The 19,709-nt window shown below is 37.4% G+C and overlaps 2 protein-coding genes across 8 annotated transcripts; one reads left to right on the top strand and one right to left on the bottom strand.

Annotated features, from left to right (window-relative positions):
* Nucleotides 1–364: 364 nt before the first annotated feature.
* Nucleotides 365–2,590, top strand: LOC122047222 (prostatic spermine-binding protein-like). 3 transcript variants are annotated; one of them, XM_042608363.1, is made up of 4 exons: nt 365–503; nt 611–729; nt 1,983–2,041; nt 2,104–2,590. In XM_042608363.1, exons 2-4 carry the CDS (start codon nt 613–615, stop codon nt 2,435–2,437), a joined length of 510 nt encoding a protein of 169 aa, XP_042464297.1. In that variant the 5' UTR covers nt 365–503; nt 611–612; the 3' UTR covers nt 2,438–2,590. The 3 variants fall into 3 exon arrangements, with proteins under 3 accessions (XP_042464297.1, XP_042464296.1, XP_042464295.1); XM_042608362.1 differs by having other exon boundaries at nt 371–536; nt 589–729; XM_042608361.1 differs by having other exon boundaries at nt 375–536.
* A 743-nt stretch (nt 2,591–3,333) lies between these two features.
* Nucleotides 3,334–19,371, bottom strand: LOC122047221 (flowering time control protein FCA-like). 5 transcript variants are annotated; one of them, XM_042608358.1, is made up of 20 exons: nt 18,894–19,371; nt 18,132–18,202; nt 17,793–17,871; nt 10,620–10,702; nt 10,490–10,541; nt 9,687–9,754; nt 9,069–9,135; nt 8,906–8,985; nt 8,774–8,838; nt 8,619–8,681; nt 7,613–7,772; nt 7,463–7,537; nt 6,808–7,374; nt 6,353–6,556; nt 6,105–6,278; nt 5,971–6,006; nt 5,193–5,236; nt 3,964–4,582; nt 3,738–3,835; nt 3,334–3,662 (listed from the first exon to the last, which is right to left on the bottom strand). In XM_042608358.1, exons 1-18 carry the CDS (start codon nt 19,309–19,311, stop codon nt 4,564–4,566), a joined length of 2,325 nt encoding a protein of 774 aa, XP_042464292.1. In that variant the 5' UTR covers nt 19,312–19,371; the 3' UTR covers nt 3,334–3,662; nt 3,738–3,835; nt 3,964–4,563. The 5 variants fall into 5 exon arrangements, with proteins under 5 accessions (XP_042464292.1, XP_042464293.1, XP_042464290.1 ...); XM_042608359.1 differs by having other exon boundaries at nt 3,803–3,835; XM_042608356.1 differs by having other exon boundaries at nt 3,334–3,835; nt 3,964–4,106; nt 4,188–4,582.
* Nucleotides 19,372–19,709: the final 338 nt, after the last annotated feature.

Below are 19,709 nucleotides of genomic sequence, written 5' to 3'. Positions count from 1 at the left end.
ATAGAATCAATTGTGATCAAATTACGATTATGATCTCATCGTAACTATGAATGATCAATTCTTTGATCCACTGTTTTTATGAACCGGAGGATCGGAGATAACTCTCTACTGATGGGAACTGAATTGCTAAAAAAGTACTAGATTTTAATCCGCAAATCTATTATTTATCACCAGAAATAGGAAGCCGCCGACACTTTTAACGAACCCAATCTATCCGTGAGCCCGGCCCCAAACCCCTAAAGTACAGTGGGGATCTTCTCCAACCGACCGGTGCATCGATATCTTAATATACCTATAATAGCCGTTCGATTTTATAAAGGCCGAGAGATCAGACGTCAGTTTGCCACCATATGCTTCGACGGCTTGAACAGGATCATGGCTCCCAACATATCCTAAAACCCTAATCCTCGAAGGAGACTCGGAGATCTGGCGCGGCAGCATCGGATCGGAGGCGTCTCTCTGCTACGCTCCCTCCTCGGTCTCGCGGGATTCTTCGCTTCTCGGTTTGGGCTTTGCCACGATAGAGGGCTGCAGTTGTAGGCTTCTATTTCTCATCCTTTTTTCATCTCGTTGCTGGTTTCTTTGAAGGGTTTTGGTGTGTATTTTGTAGAGATGGAGGTTCTCTGTCGAACCCAGAGCAGCAGAGCTGATTTATGCTCCGTAGTGCTGTTGTTCGTCGCCGAGGCTGCTTTGGTCGCGGAAAAGACTCTCCTTTCGCTTCTACTGGCGGTAAAAAAAAAAAAGGGGGCTTTTCTTCAGCTTGATGTCCTCCATCCAATTTCCTTTGTTATTTATTTCATTGCGACTGCTAAAAGTAGAGAATTTGGAGATGTTCTTTTGTCATGGGGTGACTCTTTGTCGTTTCGGATCCTGCTGCAAGGGTGTTCTTGAGTTTTTCCCCTTTCTTATCTGCTTCATTGTTATATCTACACTTTTTATCTGCTTCATTGTTATATCTACACTTTTGTTCGCTTTTAAATTTGGTTTTTCACCATAAATGGATATCAAACTCCATTGCAACTGCATTTGCAGTTCTTGACAAAGTAGAGCTGTGTTTGAACTATTGCTGATTGCTTATCTTGAGTCTCTGGCTGCACTGCTTTCACAGTCGTTCATCTATCTTTTGTTTTTGGAATGACATTAGATTGTGTAGATTAATTTATGCAGTTTGCGAATGCCCTCCAGGACTAAAACCTTCCATGCTTCTTCGGTTTACAAGTCAACAATTTCTTATCTTCAATTAGCATCTAGTGCTTTTTACTCGATTCTGCATAATTTATATTTCATGAACTCATTGATTTAATGTGCAAGCTTGATTTTTTTTTATGTTAGATACACCATCCAGTGTGAAAAAATAAGAATGACATCATTACTCTTATGAACAAACTTTCTGGTGATTTGTGAATTAACATATGTTTGTCACAGGCTTGGTTTTTCAGATGTTCTTAATATCATGAGCTTATGGAAGGTTGAATTAACTCTGTTCAGATCATACCAATCTCTAGTTCTTGTGACTTAAGTTCTACTTCAATTGGCTCCATGGTGCTCCAATAGTTTGTTAGAGGAAAAAATATGAGAAAAGAAAATTCACCCTATCAGGTTCGACAATTAGTAAACATACTTGACAATAAAGGTTAGGATCGGCAAGGATTTAGGCCTAGTGTAAGATTTGTTCTTAATTGCTTCACAAACAAGATATTAGATCATGGAAGTTAACCTTCCATGCATGATGTTTATGTTCCTTTACCCTGTTTACTCTTCTACAGAGGATGTTTGCGAAGAATGTTTATGCTCTAGTTTATGTGAAGAAAGAAACCTTTTCATTTGCTTGATGCTCTCAGTTATGCGAGGCATAAAATACAAGAAGATCGTCTTTCGATTTATATTCACTGTTCGATACAAGCAGTTCATCTTTGAAATAGATCAAATTGTTTGTTCAAATACTAAATGCATTCCATGTTTATATACTTTTATTGTTTCAGATTGGCTCTGTATCAAGTCAAACTGGTCAGCTTGTTGAAGGTCCTGATGCAATTCACAGGTAAGATAATGTTACCTTAAGCTCGAAGCAGTAGGATGATTAATCCATCGTCATGTTTGAAGGCTACATGAAAAGAGCAAGTATGAATCTGTGCCAAAGAACAAAGATGATGGAGAATCTGATGAGGATGATGATGAGGATGACGATGACCAAGATGGTGAAGATCAGGAGGACGATGGAGGTGAAGGTGATCCTTCTGGGGATGAAAATGACAACGAAGGAGACGAAAAAGATGACCCAGAAGCCAATGGCGAAGGTGGAAGCGAAGAGGACGATGATGATAATGACGACGATGATGATGACGATGACGAGGAACAGGAAGAGGACGATGAGGATGACGAAGACGATGAAGAGGACGAGGAGCTTCCACAGCCACCGGCAAAGAAGAGAAAGTGAAGCTGTGTGTCGATCTCAAGATTCTAATTTAGCTAGTGTTTGATTAGGACCAACTTGCCTTTGCTACTTTTGCTATGCTTTAATCTGAAATCAGTAGTTTGTTAAGAAAGATCAAATGATTAGTGATAATCTATTTATTTACTCTTTAGTTTATTCTATTCTCTATACGTTTAATCTCAGTATCATTAGACAGTGAAGACTAACAAGTATTGCTAAGTATTGTTAAAGTTCTAATTAACTTTATTTATATAAATCTATGGAGATAAATTTAAAAATTAGAGATAAAACAAATACATAAATCCGGCACCAATTGAAAAATAGGTTATGATTGTATAGAGTTCAAAGGTGTTCAATAAATTCTATAGTTAGATGAGTTAATTCAGGTAAAAGGAGTAAAATGAGACCAAAAAAAATTGTAGTTAATACAATAAAAGGTCTAATTGATTTGAATATTACTAATGATATAACCCTCATAGAGCTCAATAGAGGGGTAATATGCATGTAGCTGAGACAAACATAGCTTGAGGATGATGACAATTGTTATTAAAACAAAATGATATTATTACAATAGTTATGCTGTTTTGATAAAATAAATTGTCTTCATCTACAAAGCAAAGTCATGACAAATGACCAAGCAACTAATCTATACAGAGGACTCAGGAAGGCAAAACTATGTAAACTCTTATGACAATAAAGTTTTTTGGATACACAAACTGTCTTAGTTTAATCACCAAGTGCATCTTAGGGAATATAGCGATTATCCACTACTTAAGCTCATAACTGATATCTTTGGTTCTTCAATCTGGTTTAACAGAGTTCTGGTCATGACACATTCCTCATCACATCCTCCTGAAGGTATGTACTAGTCACTATTCAAAGGCTAAGCATATTCGCCTTTTGCCACAATGAGGGCTTCCATGTCGCTTACCATGCTTTTGTGCACAAGTGCACAATGATCCTTCAACATTATATACGTCAGGTTGTTTCAAATACACAATTCAAAACTCCTGTTGTGCTGGTAGAAAACCATCCGATGTGTGGAACTAATACTCAAGGCGAGAAGGTTCAACCAAATGACCAGGTGTGGTTATCTCAGTTATTGCTGTGGTGTGCTGCAACTCGCTACTAAAGTTTCAGGACAGCTTTCAACTAACACCTAATGGCAGTCGGTCGCCTTCGTTGCCTCATCTCCTCTCGTCTATACTTCATCACCGTTCCTTAGCTACTGCTGATGGCATTGATGATGATGATGATACAGATGAGATTTTGGACAATGATGAGGATGATTACGATAACCTACCTCCAATTCGTATATTAACAAAAGCACAGTTCTAAAACCCATCCAAAGTCCAGAGAAATGTGTACCTTGCTGAGTTAGCTGACCAGGAAACCTTGTATCTACAGAAGCAAGGGAAGGAAGAACTTAGAAGGCGAAGAGAAATAATGCTTCACCATGATACGTTGCTTCCCAAGAGGTTATGCAAGTGTCAGATATGACTATCCCATTAACTTTTGATGCTGATTACCTGGTACACAATTCCGCTGTGTATTAGGTCATGATCAGTTGCCCGTGAGACCGATTTTAGATTCACATGGATGGGATCATGATGTTGGATTCGATGGAATCAATTTGGAGGGTTCTCAAGAGTTAGGAAGAAACTTCCAAGACCTGTTTCAAGAGAAAAAGAACTGCTTCAGTCTATACGGAAGAATAGTTTAGGTCATTGATTTGTAAGAAGAGAAGGAACACCATGTCTCTTATTGTTGATTTGTAAGAATAGTTTAGGTCAATGTACTGAAGGCCATTCATGAGGTTGAGGCACATTCCCTATAGAAGGCAGTGAAATGTGACAGCAATGAGTCGGTCCGTGTTACCGACATGTGAGAGCAAAGAGCATCGCCAACTATCAACATAGACGACCTAAGAAATAAAAGTTTACTCAAAAGGGGGGATATAAATCCAACACTACTTGCTTTTACAAAATGCTAATAGTAGTACACTGCAAAGTTTGAGGAGAAATATAGGCATTAAACAGCAAGAACAGTCATTTGATAGCCAGCCGATAATGGTTACATGTTTAGAAACACTCGATCTGAAGCCTTTTAAAGCTCTTTTATACTCGGCCTCATGGTTGGATCAAGTACCTAAAAGAACTCAAACATCAAAATCAGTATATAAGCTGAAAAATAGGATCATGAACAAAAAATCATCAACTTGAATTGAGTCCATATATGACACATGGAGTGCTGAGAATTTCTTAATTTCATGGAATAAATTCATCACATCAATAGGAAACTAAGCGGGATAAGCTACAGAGATTAAACTCTTAGTTGTGATAATTCTACTTTGTCTTCCCCTTTGATCATTCCACTCTCATAACTTCAGAATCAACCTAAAACGGAGCCATTGTTAATGTGATACCAAACAGTAATTTCAGGACCATCATAAATTATTAGTTGAACTTGAATTGGATTATATAAAGGATTGCATTACAGAAATAGGATGAAATTCGTAGGAATTCTTAGTAGTTAATATCACAGCAGCTCTATGGGCAAACATATGAACTAATCTAGACTAACCAAAATATATCTTAAAGAACACATCTCAGACTAGTGAATGAAACCAAAAAATATTGTTGGTTGACTAATATCTATTGAGAAGACTAAAAATAACATTCATCATTACACCGAGAAAAATTTGCAGAGATATGTTAACAATAGAGTTGTACAATGTAAGAATGAGAATTTAAAAAACCTGCAGGTTTGTATTTTGAAGTCCAATCTTGTGCTTGAAATCCCCTACACAAACATGAGAAATGATAATGCACAATAGTAATTGGAATATAATAATGCAAAGAAATGGCATGAGAAACCATATTCATGTCCTAAAAAAGAATAGCTGTGAGTACAATGCCCCCATTTATTACAATAAGAATCAGCAACCAGCACTACAAAAATACTCTCAGTAATCATCTATTTTTAAAAATAATAATAATCAAATTGAAGTTCATTTTTCTTATGCAGTTGATTGGGCACCAGTGTGAGGGAAAAAAAACACTGATAGTTAGTACCCTTTAATCTCATCACACCAAAGAACACTGAAAAAAAAAATAGAGGCAGTTGGGCATGCTAGCTAGGCCAGGAAAGAATACTCTATCTATGCCAGCAACTCATAGGATATGATACTATAATAATAGTCCTCTGTCCTGTAAATCATTATGCTTTATAGAATAACAACCAGCTACTAAGGATGACAGGTGTGATAATTTTTTCTTTCAAACAAGAGGATAATAATATAGATAGAAGATGGTTTCTGAAGTGGCACAATGAGAAGTATATTTGTCATTTTGTTGTCAATATTTTTCAAACAAAAACACTAAATGTGAAATGTTGTTGCCTTTTAAGATTCTAATATATATTTCAGAACATTTGCACAATATGGGTTGCAAAATGGAAGATAATTAGTAAAAGCATTGGGATCAAATTTCTATTTGTAAGTATCTCAATAAAATTTGCTATGCTGCCGAACTTACTTGCATATGTGGTTGGACTCCACCAGAAGCTTGATACTGAGTAGAAAAAAGTAAAGTTAAATATTGGAGGGAAGGTTGTAGGATACAGTAAAAATATGTTCACTGACAGGGGGTTGAAGAAGTTGCAATTGCACCTGTTGCCTCAGCATTTGAGGTTGTACTTGTTGGGCTGGCAAAACTTGTGCTGGAAGCAACTGGAAAGAAAGTTTTTGTTGTTGCTGTTGTTGCTGCTGCTGCTGCTGCAACAGAAGCAATTTCTGCTGTTGTTGCTGTTGCTCAAATAGAATCAATTCTTCAGGCTTCTCCCACTGGCACAGTAATAGTTTGGTTATTTGCAGCTATCTTGGAATTCAAATATATTATTATGTTGCCTGAATAATACCTTACTCTCTTGAGTAACATTATTATAGTAATACTTAAATCCATCTGGAGATGTATGCTCTGTCCAATTGCAGGTTATAGAAACTGTAGGTGAAGCATTTACTGCAACTGGAAGAGTTGACACAGTTGTAGTGATGACTGACGCAGGCACGCTGGCAGCTGTGCTAGGAGGAATTGATGTTGATTGTGATCCACCCCATGCAGACTGGACAATAAATGTTTTAAACTTAAGCATATATGTAAAATTTGTAGTATCACACAGGAATGAAGATAGATAAAACAAATGTACACACTTTTTTAAGTTGTAATTATAGTATAACACAGGAATGAAGAAAGACATAACAGATGTAACACACCTTTTAAATCAATTTAGACACTTCTATTTCATGAAAGACCCTCATTCACTTCTAGGAGGAAAGGAAGTCTAAGTACATAACCCATCGACAGTTGTTTTACCTGCAATTTAGAGGCCTCAGATACTTGCTGCTGCTGTTGCATTTGTTGAAGCTGCTGTTGCAATTGGAAAATTGCTTGTTGAGATGATTGGAAGCTAGATTGTAAAGCTTGTGCCTGTTGTTGGAGCAACATCTGTGGTACTTGTGATGGAAACTGTTGAATAGGTTGCTGAAGCATTTGAGGTGTAACATTAGATGCTGGAAACTGTGAAAGATTAGCAGTAGTGGGCATCGCTTGTGCTTGTAGGCTAAAAGGAGCTTGCAGGACTATAGAAGAGGCTTTTTGTGGATGTAAAGGCTGTGAGGATGTTTGCCCACTCAATCCAGGTAACTGCTGTGATGGTATGTCTTGGTTCGAGGATAAGCCACCGGATTGAGGAAGTTGAAGCTGTCCAAGGTGCTGTGGAGGTTCCTGAAAATTAAACAAATGTATGCGGGAAGCAGGCCCTTGCTGGGACTGCAGCTTGAGAGGCAATGGGAAGTTTCGTGGGTTTATCATTGGCTTCTGCAATGGTGATATTTGCTGGGCACCAAATGAAGGGACTGCTGCCATTGAAGGATTGAATCCCTATAAGTTGCAGCGCTTATATTAAATTCAAAATGCTGAAGTTATTAGTGAATTGTATTATAATAGTCAACTGGAATCACAATAATACCTGCTGTGATGGTGGCACTGAAAGACTTGAGACTGACCCAGTATTCGAAACAGCAGTTGGTCCATAAATACCAGGCTAGACAACAAGACATATTTCATAAGGGAGGGAAAAAAAAACAACAATACCAAGCTAGAAGATTTCAATACTAACATCTGAAGTCATTGCAATGGGGCCACCTTTGACTTGCAAGGTAGCTCCACATCCATATGGATTAGACTGGGAAGCTGGACTGAAGGAATCAGGACTTGGTGACTGCCAAGAATCAACTGTTTTACTCCCATTTCTTGGTTCATCCAGATTAGCTGTTGGCCTGAAACCAAAAGTGGATGGAATTAGCAGCTTACAAAGAATATAAAATGTCATGGTGAAATATTGAAAGGTGTTGAATTTTCAATAAACATGCAACTGAGCAGAATTCTGCTTGCCTTTTTAAAATCAGATTTATACGGGGTTATAGTTTGGAACCATACATATTTCTACAGTTTCAAAATGTTATAAAAGAAGACACTAATCGCCAAGTTATGTTCACATAAATTTAAAAAAAAAAACAGCTCTGAAGAAAAAGTTAAGTAATCCACAGTTAAGCCTTGTGCAATGATAGCTAGTAATGTTAACAAATTGCAAAAAAGAAAACCTGCAGTACTATTTCGATGTATTTCAACTCAGTATTAGAAGAATCTTTACACACATGCATCCTGCAATAGAAATCTTGTGACAATCCTATTTTCACTAAGTTGTTAGTGAGCAGTGTGTATATCATCAGGTTATGCATACACATATATACATTCAGCATACATATAAGTAACTTTCAGTGCTTCTAAGAAATATTACTCTTCCAAGTAGTGCAAAACCTATAGGATGAAACTAATTTACATTCTTCAAAGAATCTAAGACTGATTCATTTAGTAGATTACTTATACATTTTGTAATAACACCATAGATATATGTGATAATCACATGTCGCTTTTGTAAGCTTTTTAAACCCATGAAATTTTGTATGTTATTCAACATATGAAGTCAAAACCAACATGCTAGCATCTGCAATTATTGGGAAAAAAATAACCACCAAAACATGAGAATCATCCACAAGTCAACATTACACTTTATTTTTAACTGAAAATTTAAACATAACAGTTGTATATGCAGTCCATCGTACCTGATAACTAATGTTGCATCAGATCGAGGACTAAGACCAGGTCCACCAAATGCAGGTCCATTCCTGAAATTAACCAAGTGCACTAAAGTAATGTGAAGGAAAAGGTAAGTTTATAGGAAGAAGTAACTCCTCTAAGATTATACAGAAGTGAAAACCTCTGGTCTGCACTCCTAGGCCGCTTAGGATCAGCAAATCGAACAACCAAGGGTTGATCACATCCCTAATGGCCAAGAAAAGAAAAGCTCATCACTATTCTTAGCAAATAAAGCATCTAAAGGAAAAATTACCCTCATCACAAAAGTTCCATTAAGAGCATTCAAAGCTGCAGCTGCCATCTCTCTATTTGAGAATTTAACAAAGCCACAACCTTCATATTGAAAATATATTACAACCAAGAAATAAGTAACCCCATATACGACAAAAAAATTCCACAAATGTGTGTAGAGATACCACGATTTTGATTTAATGCATCTCTCATTATGTAGACATCTTCAACTCGTCCATATGGAGAAAAAATCTGTCAAATATTTGCCAAACAGACTTCAACAAAAAATACAAACATATTAAACACCATTGATTTGGAAAAGTAGTGTATTCCAAAATCTGTCAAATTTTATTTAGTTTGTTTTCCAATTTGGTATAACATTGGAAAGGTCATCTTGATACAAAGTGCCATATTCAATTAATTCACTTCCTATTGCAAAAACTCCATGCTATTAGGAAAAAAAACAATTTATTGATATTCTTAACATTCCCCCTTCTCGTGTGGTTCCCTTCTTGTGTGGATGGCAGACTAGATTTGGCTGGATTTGACCGTCTCAAGCCCAATAATGTTTTAATTGTGGGGTGTATATTAGGAATTAGGATTCAAACACAAAGAAACATGTTATATTTGATAGGATAATAGCTTATCCCCAAAGTTCCATCTATTAGAATGAGATTGGTCTATAATTTATATTATCAACAGAAAATAAAGCATAAAAAATTGGTTTTCTTGGTCTATAAAAGTTTAATGGTGTCATTAAAAATATGAAAGACACCAGATTATAGAAAGCTATACAAGCTTACATCCTCAATCTCCTTTGCAGTAGCTTGCTTGTTCAGCGATGCAACAAATAATTTGTCATCAGCAGCACCTAAGCATTATATTGGTTCATGAAATATAAAATCAGAATATGCAGAAAAAGAACTTTCAGATTTAGTGAACAAGGCAGATAAGACTTTAGAAGCTAGCAAAAGGACTACACTTATCACCTTAACATAGATCACCCACAACAAACAATTCTCCACAAGTCAAGCTTAATAAGTTAAAAGCATAATAGACATTTCCATCCAATAACCATATGCAAGGATTGAAGCCAAGAAGAGTAACTATAGAGTGAATTTTAATTCATTTATCACGGTATAACTTGTTAGAAAATCTTCAGATGCAATGCATGTTCCAGTGCTTTCGGTATGAAAAGTAGCATCTAAAGTAATGCAAAGAAGTGCGAAAAATTGTTCCGCTAGATTCATTGAAATAATAAGTGTTATGTGCAATAATTTGAAGATTCGAACACCAAAAATAGAAAGTTATGCTACTTGCTCAGGTACAGCATTAGAGATTGCATTTATAATGATATGAAGGCCAGTCAAGCCCTCTTAATTATGCATCACCAGAAGAGTTTGGTTGCAAGGTGCCCTAGCGCACTGTCTGCCTATCAATTTAATCGACTAAAAACAGAAATATGAGACAAACGTAATATGCAATATTAAAATACATCAGACAAAATATAACATTCCAAACAATAAAAAAGCAATAGATGTCCATTTCTCAAGAAGTAGAAAACAAAGATTAATCTTGATACTAGTGATGGCAGGTAAGTAAATACCAGGATGATTTCTGTCTCCATCGGCATATCTTACCTGAATAGGTCCTGTTCCCTGAGAAAATCAATCAAAGTCAAGATATGCGAGGAAAAAAATCAGTAAATATACACTAGCAGTGGAAAAAATACTCACTCCAGGTAAAGTATATCGATTATGTAAAGCCCTGATGGCTCTATCGGCCTCATCGGAAGTTGCATATTTAACAAAACAACATCCTGCATAAAAAGGTTTAGTCAAGCTGAAATACAAAATTACTTTATGGACATCGAAATGCAAGACATAACCAAAACAAATAATAATTTAATGATCATAAAAGGTAAACAAAAAGGGTAACCTAGTGCACAAAGCTCCCGCTATGCGGGGTCCCGGGGATAGATCCATTGTACGCAGCCTTACCCTACTTTTTGTAAGAGACTGTTTCTAGCATAATGGTATAATATTATCCACTTTGGATCTAAGCCCTTATGATTTTATTTTTGGACTCTACCCAAAAGGTAAACAAAACAAAAAAAAAAATGTTGAAGGAGAGACTAAAAGGTTCAGTCTTTTTGTATGTTAGAAAAGGTAACAAAATGTTTTCTCAACTTTCCAAACAAGTAAAGGAGGCTCATGATTCCCAACATACTTCACACAAATGAAAAGAATGATAACTAATTCACAATACTGTTAAAATGAGAAACAGAATAGGAAGTTCAGATTATTAATAAGAGAGAGTTCTTGAGTGAGATGTCATCTTGCTCATTGAACTGAGAAAGTTTTGACAGTAAACAAGGTCCTCCCTGCTTTATTTGACAACATCAGATGAAGGTGGAGAAAAGTACCCAAATAAAGCAAAGATTAATACTAAATCGATACAAAACACTAACTTGAAAAAACAGAAGCAATAATACTTGACAAGAGATTAGATAAAAAATCTAACATTAGTAAGAAAAAATAAACCAGGAAAAATATCTCATATAACATACTAACTTGAATGAACAAAAGCAAGAATAATGCTTGACAGAAGACAAGATAACAGAATCTAACATAAGAAATAATTAACCCGGAACAATATCTCAGACTCTAATGCATGAATACAGTTTGTGGATAATACCATGATGTCTAACTCTCACGCATATACTTAAATTCAGCGGGTAATATTGAGAGTAAAAAAATCTTACTTAAGGAATAGTTAACCGGGAACAATATCTCATACACTAAATGTTAATTCAGAGAATTAGATTCCTGAATTCCAATATACTTCCAGACCTACCTTAGATTGAACAAAATTTGCGGATGAGACTCGGATGCCTATAACTTCCACAGATATACTTAAATTCTGCTAATGCATGATCTATTCCTCGTATTTTCACGAAAGAATCAGTTGCAACTAGATGAGGCATCGAATCATCCAGAATCATAGATGGCCAACAAACATGTAACAAATCAATCAAATGGATAACAAATCAAAAACCATATTAAACAACAAGATTGATCACCACACTGTACCTAATAATAACCTTCCATTACATGCATGGGAGCAGGAGCATAGCAACTTCTCTTTGTCAAGCAATATGTTATCCTCATTTCCCAAAATACCCCAACGTAATTCCTAAATGCCAATAGAATCACATGCATACACGGCCATGAAGCAAGGCCAAGTAACAGAAGGGCAAAGAAATTAGTAATCTCAGTAGTCAATAGTGTGAGTAAGTGACACAGGTCTGTCACAAACAACTTATATATGTTTCTTGTCTAAGAATGTCCTCTGTACGAACTATATTTAAAAGCCCCTTTCAATGAACGAGTAGAACCTTGAGAGGACAACAAAATAATGCACTAATATCCATTTAGCAAGATTCTTGCTCAAGAGAAGTCTCTAAACAATGTAAATAATAGTAACAAAATCCAGCAAACATGAATGTGGCGTGCATCAAGTTGCAGAACTTAATGCCATATAATTGCAAGATCTATTAATGCACTAACATCCATTCAGCAAGATTTGTGTTCCAAGAGAAGTCTGTAAACAATGTAAATAATAGTAACAAAATCCAGCAAACATGGAAGCAAGGCCAAGTAACAGAAGGGCAAAGAAATTAGTAATCTCAGTAGTCAATAGTGTGAGTAAGTGACACAGGTCTGTCACAAACAACTTGTATATGTTTCTTGTCTAAGAATGTCCTCTGTACGAACTATATTTAAAAGCCCCTTTCAATGAACGAGTAGAACCTTGAGAGGACAACAAAATAATGCACTAATATCCATTTAGCAAGATTCTTGCTCAAGAGAAGTCTCTAAACAATATAAATAATAGTAACAAAATCCAGCAAACATGAATATGTTGTGCATCAAGTTGCAGAACTTAATGCCATATAATTGCAAGATCTATTAATGCACTAACATCCATTCAGCAAGATTTGTGTTCCAAGAGAAGTCTGTAAACAATGTAAATAATAGTAACAAAATCCAGCAAACATGAATGTGGTGTGCATCAAGTTCCAGAACTTAATGCCATAGAATTGTATGATCTATTTTTCATGCATACTCAGAACATATAGGGAAAATTACACTACTAATCCAAATCGGAGAGCAGACAATTTATGTGTTCCGCTTATTGAACAAGGTCTACAATCGGTCCATACCCTGAATGTTTAAGGCACCCTCGAGGTGATCTCATAGTTCTTATGGGGAGAGATGATATCCATGGATTTCCTTTCCTTTCAACAGATTAGTGCATCAAGGTATTTACAAGGGCCAACCTAATCCTATTCCCTAAGTATTCCAGATGAGGGAATCATAGCTGAAATATCCAGTTGATAAAAAAAAAAGACAGCTCGGTGCACAAAGCTCCCGCTATGCGGGGTCCCGGGGAAGGATTCATTGTACGCAGCCTTACCTTACTTTTTACAAGAGGTTGTTTCCAGGATTCAAACTCGTGACCTTTTTTTGTCGCAAAGCAACAACTTTACCATTGCGCCAAGCTCCCCTTCAAATATCCAGTTGATACCCAAACAAAAAATGCATATTTTTAGTTGATCCTCAATATTTGAAAAAGAAAAACTAGGGATTTCTATTAGCAGAGCCAATGGAACGGAAGGAACAGCCTCTATGGCAGCCACTTGGTGCCATGGGGAATGACAATTGTGTCCCTCTTAACCAAAGTGTTTTATATTTTGCATTAAATTTTCTTGAGTTGCGTCTTTACAACCTCCATTTGTCAACCTCTTTCACTGTCCATGAGTGATCCAGCTTGGCACACCACTATCTCACCAACCTCTTACTATGTTCCTTCCTCTGTCTCCTCTTCATCAGCCATCCACCATGACTCTGGACTTCCAGGGTGGGCCTTATCCTAACATGAACTGATTGTTAGCCAGGCTGTTGCACCTCCACGCATAAATAAGATAGATGTTAACAAACTTAGATCATCACTTATCAAGTATGGTTCTCCACAGACACAGCACAAAAATTCTTGCACACAAAGCACGTCAGAAAAACAAAGAACCAAGCTCAAAAGCACCCAATTTAAAATTCATGCAGGTTTCAATGGGGAGAAATGAGATCAAATAGACATCTGACTAGAATAAAAAGGTTTGAGATTCAAGAAGCTCAAACGTGTGGCTAGAAAAGCTTACCGACATATTTTCCCAAAGTTTCCTCAGATAATTAATGTAGTATTTCAATGATTTTAATGGAAATAAAAATGAAATGCAAAATCATCTCAACTTTTCTCATGAAGAGTTAACCAGAGACGTTGATAACGTGATGCTGGCCGAAAATATAGTTACCAGATCCACATTACAGCACAAACAGAACAAGTTGAGCATGTAGTGGGAATCTGGCACCACATAAATAGCCATGCTGCCAGAAAATGGTAGAAGACTATCAGTGAGAAATAGCAAATTTTCCATAACCGATTCAAAGCCATCCCAGAGCCATGAATGTTTACTCAACAAGCATGTATCTAATTGTAAAATAGCAAACACATAGATGAATAAGATAATAAAATGATTTTAGAAAAAGGAAATTATAAGTGTTGTCGATAGAGAATGATATAGAAAATGGGGAAAAAAAGTTTCTTGCAGACTCAAAGTAGGAAGGACCAAACAGAAAAAATATCAACAAAGAGAGCATCACTATCATCCCACAATGACCATAGAATTTTAGTTAAACAATTGAACACAGAGTGCATAACCGTATATGTGCAGCATCAACCACCATTTGCCACAGCAACAAAATAAGACTCAAGAAATAAGATGACAAATGACAAACAGACATTCAATTTAATTCAATAATAGCTCTCAGCCAATTATACATGGACTATGGCAAATTAATTTGTGTGATGCAATCACCTACGGATGCCAAATAGAAATTTGAGTGTATCTGTATATGGTAAGTGAACAAAGAACAACTTCAGAAACAATATGCAGAAACTAGTGTTATAAATCCCCTGCTTATAAGTTATCAGTGATAATCATCAATACCACAAACTATATCAAGAGAATACTATAAAGGAAATGAGACTGTTGACCATATACTAGAAAGAGAAGCAAAATGAAGCAGCCAGATAAAAGCAGAATAAAAGAGGAAAGGTTCAGGCAGTGGCATCCAGCAAATAGCTCAATTTTAGCAATTTCAAATTATACACAGCAAAAATGTGCCCCATCACCATGATAGCATGCATCGTAGTGAAGATATATCAGAACTTGGTATGAAAAAAAATTCTGGCATCAGCAGAGTTCTCAAACTGACGCAGGATACGCAAAGCATAGATAATATGATGCTAAAATTCAAGATAAAGTCAGAGCAATAGTGCACAAGGATTACCAATGAAAAACTGCATTGCAACCATGTATATCGAAATATTTTAATAGAATGCCACCGTGTAAGCAACCGTGCAGCCATATTATCAGCACATTAAAAAAAGAAAAGGAAAGGACACATCAGAGTTAAATTCATAGCTTGAACAGAGAGATAGCCACAAGCCAAAGTTCATTGGGTCTCTTTTCCTTGTGAACTATATGGTATGCATTTAGGAATCGATCAATAACTTTGTATTTAAGAATCCATCATAGCCACATGCTCCACAGAGTTTGCATTTAAGAACCTTAATAACATTTAGCACCACCATAGCCAATCTCAGAAATTATTTTAAAAAAGATGCACTTACAATAGAGGAAGAACAAGAAACACAAGAACAAATCTAACCATCTATCAATAGACAACATCGATAATTCACTTTTTTTATCATAACTTTTTACATCCACCAATTGTTGAAGCAGTTGGCACCAATGATCAAACCTAAATTTCGATGAATGACAAATGGATTTAAGTTATGTGTAGGTGATATAACCTTTCTACTAAGTGTGCAGGACTTGACGGGTTTGGAGGAGCTGACACCAGGCTGAAATCCAGCTAGGTCTATTAGACCTGATAGTTGGTGTAAAAGTCTATATAGGTCAAGGAGTGACCCGATATCTGGCGGAAAGTCCGACTGGGTTCGCGGGACCTGATAGCTAGTTGAGTCCAATTGGGTTTGTGGATTTGACAACTGACGAGAAGACCTAGTAGATCAAAGACAAGTCAAGCAATTCTGCATGGTAAGTAAGTCACTAGAGGAGAGTGTTCAATGAGGACAAGTCCCAATTAGGGACTTTAGGCGTTGGTCCAGTTTAGGTCCATTTTGAATATCTAAACTGAGACAATGACTAGATCCTAGTTTCAGAAAGACAGGATCTAGTTAATAATGTTCTTTTATTATTGTGCTAACTTCGTTTTGCTTTTGGACTAATGCATTTTGCAGGACGAAAGTAGCAAAAATCAGCCTCGGATGAACAATATTCGAGGCGCCTCAGAGGTACTTTGAGATGCCTCGGATCGGCGCTTGGAGGCGCCCTCGACCCGTCGGAGGTGCCTTGGAGTGCGCTAGAGGCGACTTAGTGGTCACTAGAGGCGCCCTCGCGCAAATAGAAATTGCATACTTTGGAGGTGATGAGCAACCGAAGGTTATGCTAGCAGATTTGCATTGGAGGTGCCTCCGAGGAGGGTTGGAGGCGCCCTCAACAACCTTTAAAAGAAGTGGTCGGCCAGGGATCATGATAACTTGAACACAACTCTTCTACATGATCATTCGACATTCTGGCTGCTCCAACCTCATGTTGCTATGACACTGCTACGCCCGACTAATATAGACAGACCAACGCCAACACACGAGCGCTTTCATTTCGACATCTTCGTGTTGGTAACGACTTTTACTTGCAAAAGGGAAGTGTAGGAGTGTTACACTTTCCCATTCGCTTCTTTGTATTTGATTGCTCTTCCGGTGGTTCCGAAAGAGAATTTAGTGAATTACCTATTGATAAGTCTGAGTGACCTGGGTCTTGGAGTAGAAGTCACTGGAGGCTCCGAATTAAGTAACCGATCGCGTACTTGTGCTTTTCATTTATGTTTTTGTTTAATTCCGCTATGCACTTTGTTTTTTTGTAAAGAAGAAGAAAATGATAAGTTTTCAAAATATACGTGATTCAACCCCCCCCCCCTCACGTGCGCACCGATCCTACACCAATGACAAGTGAAGGCAAAAAAACCATCAAAACACACCTTAGGGATTAAAACTTAAGCGAATCATTTTCTTGTTCATGCTAATAATCAGAGAACAAGAAAAGGAACTTCTTGCAACACTAGGGAAATGGCTTCTGTTTTCACATGACAATGCACAACCAAGCCAAGAATGCTAGTTTCAACAAAACAACTATAATCAATCAATGATACCGAAAGACCATATCAATGAGTTGGATCAAAGATCACCTGGACATATCCATATCCAATGACAGAGTGCACAAAGAAGCTTAGAAGACCATTCAAACATGAACAAAATTATTCCAGGTTTGACAATAATCAATATGTTTCTTAGCATATTTTTAAAGCATGCATAGGATGCATAATCACATCAGACTGTAACTTAGAATACAACAATGCCAGAGAACCAAAGACTGACATCATCTCAAAATTAAATAAACCTACAACCAATGACTTGCATATTGCAACTCATGAAATGCACTACTTCATCAGGGTACCAACTGATACAGCAGTGTCAGAGTACTTGACAGAAAAACTCAAGAGTTAATAAACCATTGATGATCTTGGAATTTCCTTCATCTCGATGTAGAAAATAACAAAATTGAAACCAGCCACAAGAGGGTAATAATTGGCAACTGTTCCAAAATCAAATGATAGGAGAGACAGCCAGATTGTTCTCTGCTTACCCTCAGGAACCTGAGAAAGATAATTGATCAAAAATATAAAGGCAAATAAATATGAACACACCTTGTTGCTCGCCTGTTTTTCTATCCTTGATAAAGGCTACTTCAATGACATCTCCGTGCTCCTCAAACAAGGGGCGAATCTAATAAACAAAAATGTATATGCACAAATGAAAAATACTGAAACCATATTTACACACAAAATATATTGAACTTGCAAACCAGAAAGTATGTTTAAGATCATCTAATAGTTTAATGTTAATTATAAACATCATCTACTACCGAATGGAAGACCCAAAGAGAGAAATGGATAATGTGATTGAGGAAAAATGATATGGAACTTTACATATATAAACAACGGAGGGAAAAACCCAATCAGTTAATAAAAGCAATAGTGACTTACATCTAATTCAGTTGCTGTCCTTGGAACTGCTCCAATAAAAAGCTTTGCAATTTTATTTCCACCAGCACGTTCTACATAATATTTATAAAAAAAATTTACAATGATCACCTTTAGCATTCAGAGATCAAACTGCCTTTAGTTTTAAATTCAACCAACGACAGTTTGCATATTCCAGTGAACATATCAAGCTACCAAATTTTTGCATGACAAGGCCCTCACCAGCCTATCAGGTTTTGTAGGTGGGCTGATTATACTTTATAATAGGATAATGAAGGTGCTGCTTCAGCACCACATGTAGGAGCACAAGACAACCCTCGTGCGCTGGGGGCGAGCGTATTCGCCTTGTGCCACCACAAGACAACCCTCGCCACATTAAGAATTAAAGAAGCTTCTCCGTGTATTAAATGTTACAACAATAAGAAACATGGCAATCTATCTGTGTAATGTAGCTATGATCCCATCATAATTTTCCCACTCCCGTTCCTATAATTTGTAAGGAAACCAGAAGCCAAACGTTCAACTTTTTGAGGTCCAAGGTCAGGTACCATCCCCTTAAGTCAAAGTCAATTAACCCCAGAGATAGAGAGGCAAAACTCCAATGGACAAACAAGCACAATGGTCAAATAGAGCTGCAACATGCCAATGAGTCCCAACTAAGGAAACACTCCTAAATACTGAAGCAAACATTTTTTACGAACCCTAACTCGGCAACGCCAAGCACAAAGTGACGCGCAAACGAGAAAAATTAAGATTTTGAGCTACCTGGAGAACTTCCTCGACCGTAGAACCCGCGCCTGGGGCCACCCACGGGCGGCGACGGGCCGAACTCCCCAGCATCTCCGTCACGGAAGCCGGAAGTGGGAGGCAGCGGCGGGAAGTCCTGCGGCGCACGGTAGGGGTGGAATCGGCCTCCAGAGCTACTATTTCCTCCGAATACATCTTCGCCCCTGCCTCCATGGCCGCCCCTAAGGTAGCGCGGTTGCCGTTCGGTGGTGCTGTCGGAGGACCAGCGAGAAGACACCCGCCGACCGCTGCCATCGCCGAAGTGGTCCCCAGGACGGTCGTCGAAGCGGTCTCCGCGGTGCCTTTCCATGGATACGACTATGGTTTGCACCTCTTTGACGACGACGACGACGACGACAGTGAGGAAAGATTCGAAGAGATCGAACCGCCTTTCCATGTATCCGGCAAGCACAGGGCTTATATAGTGACACTCTCATCCTCAACTGCCTGATTTGAGAGCCAATAGTCCGTTGTGCCGCGCTACAAAATTGTCCTCCAAATATCCACAATTTAATCCTTAATTATAAAATACTTTTAGAATTTTTTTTTTAAATGAGGATACAGTTAAAGGATGCTAGGCTTCTACACTGATATCGTATTTTCTAATTTACCCTGATAATCGATGGAAAACTTCCGTGAGGTCGAGGGCGGTCACCTGAAGGATAGTCAATGAGGTTAATTGGAATTATCATTTTTTAAAGTACAGTTATGACCCCCATAGGGCATAGTACAGATGCTGGACGCATGATATCTCTGGAGTAATCGTCAGGAGTCGATTTTTAAGCACTGATGATT

The sequence above is a fragment of the Zingiber officinale genome, chromosome 2B (assembly GCF_018446385.1).
Source record: "Zingiber officinale cultivar Zhangliang chromosome 2B, Zo_v1.1, whole genome shotgun sequence".
NCBI classification, from domain to species: domain Eukaryota; kingdom Viridiplantae; phylum Streptophyta; class Magnoliopsida; order Zingiberales; family Zingiberaceae; genus Zingiber; species Zingiber officinale.
This window is presented reverse-complemented; position numbering and strand designations above follow the sequence as displayed.

Excerpts from the sequence above, each read along its gene's own strand:
- LOC122047222 (XM_042608363.1), top strand. The coding sequence starts at position 613 with ATGGAGGTTCTCTGTCGAACCCAGAGCAGCAGAGCTGATTTATGCTCC. Across the intron at positions 730-1,982 it reads TCCTTTCGCTTCTACTGGCG|ATTGGCTCTGTATCAAGTCA; the intron begins GTAAAAAAAAAA and ends TTATTGTTTCAG. Across the intron at positions 2,042-2,103 it reads GGTCCTGATGCAATTCACAG|GCTACATGAAAAGAGCAAGT; the intron begins GTAAGATAATGT and ends TCATGTTTGAAG.
- LOC122047221 (XM_042608355.1), bottom strand. The coding sequence starts at position 19,311 with ATGGAAAGGCGGTTCGATCTCTTCGAATCTTTCCTCACTGTCGTCGTC. Across the intron at positions 17,872-18,131 it reads GGACAGCAACTGAATTAGAT|ATTCGCCCCTTGTTTGAGGA; the intron begins GTAAGTCACTAT and ends TTTGTTTATTAG. Across the intron at positions 8,682-8,773 it reads CCTAGGAGTGCAGACCAGAG|GAATGGACCTGCATTTGGTG; the intron begins GTTTTCACTTCT and ends GGTTAATTTCAG.